Here is a 9875-nt window from a genome sequence, read left to right on the forward strand (position 1 = left end):
ATCACTAGTTTCAATTATTTTGATAATTTATTACAAAATACCTGTCATCAAGTATGGCTGTAACAATACCAGACACCTGGCAACCCTACCCTTGGCCCAAACACTCACACGTCCTAACCCCCCAGAGCCAGTGCTGGGTTTGCAATGGCACCAGTGGTTCCATGGAGCCAAGCTCACGCTCAAAGGGGCCCCGGCCTGCTCTGCTTGCACTGTGTCTTGCGACCCCGCCAGCCCCTGGTCTTGGGGGGGGGGGGGGGGCTCTGGCCATAGGGAATCGGGGAGAGGGTATTCTGGTGTTGGGCAGGGGGGCTATGTGGCACAGCATGGGCCCACCCCCAAGGGCAAGAGGCCTGCTGGCTACACAGGGCCAGTGGGCCATTGTGCATCTGGTAACTGCCGGTTTATAAATAGTGCCGTTCCACTGGGCTGGGCGGAGCAGGGCCGCCCCTGTCATGCCATGCTCCATTGCCCCTGGCTGGCCCCTTGCTCCAGAGACTGACCCCCCCACACACACCATGCTCCATTGCCCCTGTGGGGGGCCCACAAAAGGCTAATCTGGCCCTTTCCAGAGCCTAGCCGTGGGGCCCTCCTGGCCCAGACACTCATACCCCCCGGCCCAGACACTCACACCCCCTACCCCTGCACGCTTCCCCCCAGCCCAGACACTCACACGCCCTACACCTGCACCCGCCGCCCAGCCCACACACTCACATCCCCTACCCCTGCACCGCCCCCGCTCCGGCCCACACACTCACAGACCCTACCCTCCTACAGCCCAGTGATCTAGAGGGAGAAACAGCCTGATGCTGGGTCCCGGGGTTCCATGGCATTTCCTGTGTGCCACCACCTCCTTCCTTCAGGGCGTGCTAAGAACTGCAGGTATTGAGATGGTGTCAAATTGGTGTGCCATACTGAATGAATGGTGTGAGTATAACTTTACATGACTTAAACATGGCTGAATGACTGCAGAGGATTCTGGCAGAAGGTTCCCTTTAAACAGAAGGAAATTTGATAAAGGACTGGCAAAGTCTGTATGTACAATCAATATTGAACCTATTGGTCGGCAAATATGGGTCCATGCAAAAGTAAATATAAACTTCCAGCATTAAGCGCAGCTTGACCTGGTTTTAGCGACCTTACAGCAAGGACATCATGCAGAGAGCCAGCATGAATGATTGATGAGTGAGTAAATGTGGGGTGATCTTCATTCAGTACCACCACCCCAAGCCCCTTCTAAAACACTAATTAGGTAAAATTAGTAAGCACACGCCCACTAGGCATGCTTTTAAGACGTGACTCCTTTGAGGAAAAAGAGTATAAGAATCAAGCAAAGCAAATTACTGTGATTGGGATTCCTTAACTGACATTTGAAGAAGCAACGCTGCTTGACAGAGTAGCCAAAACTGTGCTCCGTGGGCTCAAGTAGGACTGTGAACCAGAGGGGTCTCAAGGTAACCAAGGCCTTGCCTCGAGGGAATCCAAGACAGACCAGAGGGCTGAGGAGAACAGACCTGGAGAGAAGCCGCCATCCATAGATTGGTAACCACCTTCTCTGTTTGCCAAGCAGGAACTGCGTGACGCTAGCGCAGGGCCTGTTTGTGTATGTTTATGAAAGAGAGGCTCGCTAAGAGGAATGTATAGCTCTTAATGTATAGTTCTTAATGTCTAACATAGGAGTTATGTGCTTAATGTAACCCTTTACCACTTATGTAATTCCTTCTCAATAAACTGCTGTGTATTGAAGATAATTACCGTGGACCTTTTTCACTGGTATGACAGTAATCCACCCGGAGCCAGTAAAGATCCAGGGGATTTCAGGGGTAGTGGTGCCCGTTTTCAACACTGGGAACCCTCCAGTTCCTTCCCTTCCCCCCGGCTTTGTCTTCTATTTGCAAGCTGGGCTCTGCTGGGTCCAGAAGCCCCTAGTTGTGCCAAGATTTCTGCACCCATTTCATGGGGAGGGGGAGGAGAAAATTCTGCACACCCAACATTAATTGCTGCAAAATTCTGCATTGTGCAGTGATGCAGAATTCCCCCAGAAATAAAGAGGCAATGGGCTTAAATTTCAGCAAGGGAGGTTTAGGTTGGACATCAGGAAAAACTTCCTAATTGTCAGGGTAGTTAAGCACTGGAATAAATTGCAGAGGGAGGTTATGGAGTCTTCATCATTGGAGATTTTAAAAAGCACCTTAGACAAACACCTGTCAGGGATGGTCTAGATCAGTGGTTCTCAACCAGGAGTCCAGGGACCCTTGGGGGGCCACAAGCAGGTTTCAGGGGGGCTGCCAAGCAGGGCCAGCATCAGACTCACTGCGGCCCAGGATAAAAAGCTAAAGCCCCACCACTTGGTGCTGAAGCCAAAGCTTGAGCAATGTAGCTTCGGTGGCATGAGGCCCCGGGCAACTGCCCTGCTTGCTACCCCCTAATACAGGCCCTGGCTTTTATATGCAGAAAATCAGTTATTGTGGCACAGGTGGGCCGCAGAGTTTTTATAGCATGGGCGGGGGGGGCGGGGCTCAGAAAGAAAAAGGTTGAGAGCCTCTGGTCTAGATAATACTTAGTCCTTCCATGAGTGCAAGGGACTGGACTAGATGATCTCTCAAGGTCTCTTCCAGTCCTATGATTCTATGACTGGGACTTGCGCTGAGCCCAAGTAGCAAGGGCTTGTAGGGCAAAGCAGGGGAGTTCTGCAATGGGCCTTTTCTCCTCCCACTGGAGTGGAAGACAAAACTCTCACCAGCAGGCACCTGGTCCCTTTGTACCATTTCCCTAAGGACTTTATGTTAAACATCCTTATTTTTGATCCCCGCCTTCCAGCCCAGTACAGCTGCTCCCTGCCTGTCAGTGGCCAAGTTCCCAACATGCAGGATTGGGCCCTTCAGGAGATGCGTGAGCTCAGGATCAGCTCTAAGGGGCTTGTGTGTTTTTCTCTGGTCACAGACGGAGATGAACTCTAAGTAATAGCCTTTCATTGATGCTAAAAGCAGAAACTCCTAAGCTGCCAGGGCAGTTTTAGGCACTGTGCTCCACATGGCCCATCCACATAGAGCAATTTGCAGGATTGGGTTCATTATGCCGACAGGTTTCAAAGATGGAGCAAAAGTGTAACCTGTATGGCAGAAATATCAATTGCATTTTACAAAGTAACCAAAACAGGTCTCTGATTTTTCATTTTTTTTCTTTAAAAAAAATGTGTAATATTAGTTTGATTTCTTTTTTGTTCTGTTTAAAAACCATGTATTGTTGTTCTTGAAATTTTCTTTGGTTTATTAGTTGCATTGAATTCTTCTCCTCTCTTAGGTCTTAATGCTACAGTAGCTGCATAAGTCTTTGCAGGATCAGGGCCAAAGTGAATTGTCCAAGGCCACACAATCCTGCCCTTGGTCACACTGGGGCAAACCTCTCAGCCCACAGGGAGCCCCACTGAAGTTGTTGTGGTTCAGCACAGGTGCAGGTGTCTGCATCTGCGCATGCAAAGCCATTTGCAGGATCTAACCTTCAAGCATGTGAATAGTCCCAGTAACTTCAGTGTGACTATTCAGATGAATGAATTACAGATCAACCTAAGGGTTTTCAGGATGGGGATCATGTTTTAAAAAGGGACCTCAATTTTCGCAGCCCAAAATGAGATACCTAGGACATGATATTCAGAGGGGCTGAGCAACCACAACTCTTGCTTACTTCAATAGGAATATGGATATTCACCATCTTCGAACATCAGATCATAGGTCCTATTTTAGCACCCAAAAACCAAGACACTGAAGTTAGGCTCTGTAAAGATTTCTGCATGCTAAAATCAATGGGCATAAGTTTTTGCAGGATCAGGGCTAAATCCTGTGGTAGAATAGGGAATAGACGCCAGCCCTACTGATTCCCATCCTCTACTTTAACTACAAGTCAATCCTCCCACCTTTTCACTATACTTTGTCTCACAGAACAATTATAAATAGGTGTCATTTTGACAAAAGAACAGAAGTACTTGTGGCACCTTAGAGACTAACAAATTTATCTGAGCACAAGCTTTCGTGAGCTACAGCTCACTTCACTGGATGCATGCAGTGGAACATATAATAAGAAGATATATATATACATACAGATAAGTTGGAAGTTGCCATACAAACTGTGAGAGGCTAATTAGTTAAGATGAGATATTATCAGCATGAGAAAAAAAACTTTTGTAGTGATAATCAAGATGGCCCATTTAGACAGTTGACAAGAAGGTGTGAGGAAACTTAACTTAGGGAAATAGATTCAATATGTGTAATGACCCAGCCACTCTGAGTCTCTATTTCAAACCCAAGTTAATGGTATCTAGTTTGCATATTAATTCAAGCTCAGCGGTTTCTCATTGGAGTCTGTTTCTGAAGCTTTTCTGTTGCAAAATTGCCACCCTTAAATCTTTCAACTGAGTGGCCAGAGAGGTTGAAGTGTTCTCCTACCAGTTTTTGAATGTTCTGATTCCTGATGTCAGATTTGTGTCCATTTATTCTTTTGCGTAGAGACTGTCCGGTTTGGCTAATGTACATGGCAGAGGGGCATTGCCGACACATGATAGCATATATCACATTGGTAGATTTGCAGGTGAACGAGCCCCTGATGGCGTGGGTAATGTGATTAGGCCTGTCATAAATATAAAGGGAAGGGTAAACCCCTTTAAAATCCCTCCTGGCCAGAGGAAAAATCCTCTCACCTGTAAAGAGTTAAGAAGCTAAAGGTAACCTCGCTGGCACCTGACCAAAATGACCAATGAGGAGACAAGATACTTTCAAAAGCTGGGAGGAGGGAGAGAAACAAAGGGTCTATGTCTATCTGTATGCTGCTTTTGCCGGGGATAGAACAGGAATAGAGTCTTAGAACTTTTAGTAAGTAATCTAGCTAGGTATGTGTTAGATTATGATTTCTTTAAATGGCTGAGAAAAGAATTGTGCTGAATAGAATGACTATTCCTGTCTGTGTACCTTTTTTGTAACTTAAGGTTTTGCCTAGAGGGATTCTCTATGTTTTGAATCTAATTACCCTGTAAGGATCTATCATCCTGATTTTACAGAGGTGATTCCTTTACGTCTATTAAAAGTCTTCTTGTAAGAAAACTGAATGCTTTTCATTGTTCTCAGATCCAAGGGTTTGGGTCTGTGGTCACCTATGCAAATTGGTGAAGATTTTTACCAAACCTTTCCCAGGAAGTGGAGTGCAAGGGTTGGGAGGATTTTGGGGGGGAAAGATGTGTCCAAACTACGTTTCCCAGTAAACCCAGTTAAAGTTTAGTGGTGGCAGTGGAAATCCAGGGTCAAAGGATAAAATTAATTTGTACCTTGGGGAAGCTTTAACCTAAGCTGGTGAAAGTAAGCTTAGGAGGTTTTCATGCAGGTCCCCACATCTGTATCCTAGAGTTCAGAGTTGGGGAGGAACCTTGACAAGGTCCTATGATGGTGTCAGTTGAATAAATATGTGGACAGAGTTGGCAGCGGGCTTTGTTGCAAGGATAGGTTTCTGAGTTAGTGTTTTTATTGTGTGGTTGCTGGAGAGTATTTGCTTCAGGTTGGGTTTTAAATGTTAAACACTATTCATACAGCCTCTAAAATTGTTTTAAAGGACATTTCTTCTGCAAGAGAAATCTCATTGAAATACTCCCAAAAAAGGGAGAGAGATTTCTCGCGTTGTCTTAAATTCCATTCAAATGGAGGGAATTTGCCTCCAAATGAGTGAGACTTGGCAGCTATACTGGATTTAAGGGTTTTTTTTTTTTTAAACTATAAGTCTGGTATCCTCTGCTTCTGCAGCTTCTTTTATTTTTCCCCTGAAGAGCTTACTGGTAGTAAAAGTCAATGTTTTATTATGCTGAGATGATATTATTAGCTTACGTTTTTATTTCCTTAGTCTGTTACCTGATGATAGAAACTAAGGGCCAGATAAAAACAACAACAGCAGCTAGTGAGTTTCCCTGTTTCCCCAACCCCTCTGTCATTGCAAAATCTGCAGCACACAGTTTCCTTAAAAAGGTGTTTTCCTTCCTTCTGTGACCTAGAGCAAACCAAAAACACACCCACTGCAATAACCAGTCACCTGAAACATACATCTTAAGAAACTGCATGGGAGCAGTGAAATGATATTCCTGCCTGTGCATTTTTAATCAAGTCCTGACTTTCCAGCAGGCAAACTCTTCGAAAATTACAATTACTGCCAGAGAAACATCATCTAGTGGAGTCAGCAAGCAAATGATTGCTGAAGAGACTGGCTGATAGGATTTCACAAAGGAGATAAACAGCTGATCCCTCCCAGCATGATCCTCAAGGAGGCTGCCTCCTAAATATGATCTGTCAGGGTTCCTTCCCCACTCTGAACTCTAAGGTACAGATGTGGGGACCCGCATGAAAGACCCCCTAAGCTTATTCTTACCAGCTTAGGTTAAAAACTTCCCCAAGGTACAAACTTTGCTTTGGCCTTGAACAGTATGCTGCCACCACCAAGCATCTTAACCAAAGAACAGGGAAAGAACCCACTTGGAGATGTCTTTCCCCAAAATATCCCCCCAAGCCCTACACCCCCTTTCCTGGGGAAGGCTCGATAATAATGCTCACCAATTGGTACAGGTGAACACAGACCCAAACCCTTGGATCTTAAGAACAAGGAAAAATCAATCAGGTTCTTAAAAGAATAATTTTAATTTAAAAAAAAAAAGTAAAAGAATCACCTCTGTAAACTCAGGATGGAAAATTCCTTACAGGGTAATCAGATTCAAAACACAGAGAATCCCTCTAGGCAAAACCTTAAGTTAGAAAAAGACACAAAAACAGGAATATACATTCCCTCCAGCACAGTGTATTTTACCAGCCATTAAACAAAAGGAAATCTAATGCATTTTCTAGCTAGATTACTTACTCACTTAACAGGAGTTGGAAGGCTTGCATTTCTGATCTGTTCCCAGCAAAAGCATCACACAGACAGAGAACCCTTTGTGTCCCCCTCCCCCCCTCCAGATTTGAAAGCATCTTGTCCCCTCATTGGTCATTTTGGGTCAGGTGCCAGTGAGGTTACCTTAGATTCTTAAGCCTTTACAGGTGAAAGGGTTTTGCCTCTGGCCAGGAGGGATTTTATAGCACTGTATACAGAAAGGTGGTTACCCTTCCCTTTATATTTATGACAGTAACATTTTTATTTTTGTATTACCAGGACCCCATTGTGCTAGGCACTGTACAAACAGAACAAAATGATTGTCCTTGTCCCTAAGAACTTACAATTTAAGACAAGAGACAGATGGATACAGACAGGTGGCGAAGTACAAGGAAACAATGAGACTGTATTGGTCAGCATGACAGGCAGTGGTCAGAGCCAGGGGTGAAAGTGGGCCAGTTTGGTGTACTGGTAAGAAGCCGGTACCGGCCCGTATGCAGCTGACATTAAAGAGCTGCCATGGCCCCTTTTGCCCCCTCCCTCCCTCTCATCGGCGGCCCTGCCCGTAGGAACCCTACCGGCAGGGCTGCTGATGGGTGGAGGGGGTCAAAAGGGGCAGTTGCTCCGGGGCCGGCGATTTAAAAGGGCCTGGGGCTTGCAGCAGCAGCAACTGGAGCCCCAGGCCCTTTTAAATCGTTGCTGGAGCCCTGCGCGGCGCAGAACAGGCAGTGAGGATGGGCTGGCTGGAGGAGGCTGACCCCTCCCCCCCCCAGCCCTGCTCCTTCTGGGGTCCCAGAGTCTGGCCCCCATACCAGTAAGTGTTTAATATTACTTTCACCCCTGGTCAGAGCACACCAGCGGCCTAACCATTAAGTTTTTGTTGGCATCATGGCATAGAGTTTTAAGGAGGGTTTTGAAAGAGGATAAGGAGGTGGCTTTGCAGATGTTTATGGGGAGCTCATCCCAAGACTGAGGTAGCATAGGAGGAAGCACAAAAGTGCTCGTTTGAGACTTTAACAAGAGGGCAATGAAGAGTCAAAATCTTGAAAGTGAAGGAGAAATGGTACATAGGCTGAGAATAGGCCATGAAGGGCCTTGAAAGTGAAGACAAGTAACTTATATTTGAGAAAGTGGAACTAGTGGAGGGATGGAAAGAGGAGAAGGGATGACATGTTCAAAGTGGTGGGCTAGGTAAGTGATCTTTGTAACAGCAATTTGAATGGATAGGAGTGAAGCAACATACTCGGAAGAATCAACAGGCCTGGCATCAAACCAGATCAAGAGAACAGAAGAGTGTGCTGCTGCCAGGAGCAAGGACACAAGATGTGGACATGAAGCTGAAGAGCATCCTGATGGGAGTGGGGAAAGAGACACTGATTGTGCTGCATGTCAGAATGAACAACATTCCCATTGGAATGGACCAAGAATGACTATGCTTGGATGGGTAAGACGCTTAAAGAAGTGGAAGCTCAAGTGATTGTCAGTAGAATACTTCTGGTCCCTAAAGAAAGAGAACTCAATGCTCCCAGTCCATTAGCACCAATCCTTTAAAGGCATTAATTGAAAAGATTTCTCAACTGATGGACTTCACTTGAGTACCTGGGGTATTAATCTTCTGCTAACAAGGCTGGCATGATTGATAAGAAGGACTATAAACTAGGAGATAAGGCGAGAAGGCTGGGAGAGACTCTCAAAATCTCCACTCCTGACTTCACTGCACAGGAACAGGAAAATCAGCTAAATGAAGACACAACAGAGCACCACAAGCTAGAAAACTGGGTGAGGTTCAAAGGAAACTGAAATGGCTGTACAGGAATGCAAGAAATCTGGGCAATAAAATGGAGAAACTGGAACAACTGGTGCAAGAGGCCTAACCAGATTTTGTATTCCAGTCCTGAGTGCTACTCCACCATGTTTCTGTAATCCCTACATCTTACTGAAGGATATGCTGTTTAGGGGAGAGAGAAATAAAGGTAAGGGAGGTGGAGTTGTGCTGTATATGAAAGAAGCACTAAATGCTAAAGAAATATGAAGTGATAGCATAGACAAAACAAAATCTGTCTGGGTCAAAATCACTTTGGGGAAGCAAATTAGGTTCTGTTGGGATTGTGTTAGAGGTCTGCTATAGACCACCCCCACCCCCACCCCACCCCCCGGGGTCATCTTCTGACATGGATAGTGATCTCTTTATTATTAGAGAGAGATACTTTTGGGGAATTGTCATTGTCAGGGTTCCCTCCTCACTCTGAACTCTGGGGTACAGACGTGGGGACCTGTATGAAAGACCCACATATCAGCTTAGGTTATAAACTTCCCCAAGGCAAAAATTCTTCCTTGTCCTTGGATGGTATCACTGCCACCGCCAAGTGAGTTAGACAAAGATTCAGGAAAAGGACCACTTGGAGTTCCTGTTTCCCCAAAATATTCTCCCAAGCCCCTTCACCCCCTTTCCTGGGGAGGCTTGAGAATAATATACCAACCAAATAGGTAAACAAGGTAAGCACAGATCAGACCCTTGAGTTTTTAGGACACTAGAACCCAATCAGATTCTTAAAAACAAGAACTTTATTATGAAGAAAAAAGTAAAAGAAGCACCTCTGTAAAATCAGGATGGAAGGTAATTTTACAGGGTAATAAGATTTAAAACACAGAGGATTCCCCTCTAGGCAAAACTTCAAAGTTACAAAAAAAAGGAATAAACCTCCCTCTTAACATAGGGAAAACTCACAAGCTAAAACAAAAGAATCTAACATTTCCTTGCTTTACTTACAATTTTTGTAATCTAATGCTTATTTCAGGTAGGGTTTTATGTGATGGTTTCTCCTGCCCTGGTCCCTCTCTGTCCCGGAGAGAACAACAAAAGACCACACAAACAAAACCTCCCCCCACAGATTTGAAAGGATCTTCTTCCCTTATTGGTCCTTTTGGTCAGGTGCCAATCAGGTTATTTGAGCTTCTTAACTCCTTACAGGTAAAGGAGGGAT

At 45.3% G+C, this 9875-nt stretch overlaps 1 protein-coding gene across 1 annotated transcript in view; it reads right to left on the reverse strand.

Annotated features, from left to right (window-relative positions):
• The window catches only part of GRTP1 (growth hormone regulated TBC protein 1), a 60548-nt gene extending 53604 nt beyond the window's left edge, over nt 1-6944 (reverse strand). The window contains exon 1 of the mRNA XM_043535942.1: nt 6880-6944. Within this exon, the coding sequence (XP_043391877.1) occupies nt 6880-6908 (29 nt within the window). The 5' untranslated portion in view covers nt 6909-6944. The remainder of the gene's footprint in view (nt 1-6879) is intronic.
• Nucleotides 6945-9875: the final 2931 nt, after the last annotated feature.

This window comes from Chelonia mydas, chromosome 1 (assembly GCF_015237465.2).
Source record: "Chelonia mydas isolate rCheMyd1 chromosome 1, rCheMyd1.pri.v2, whole genome shotgun sequence".
Taxonomy (NCBI): domain Eukaryota; kingdom Metazoa; phylum Chordata; order Testudines; family Cheloniidae; genus Chelonia; species Chelonia mydas.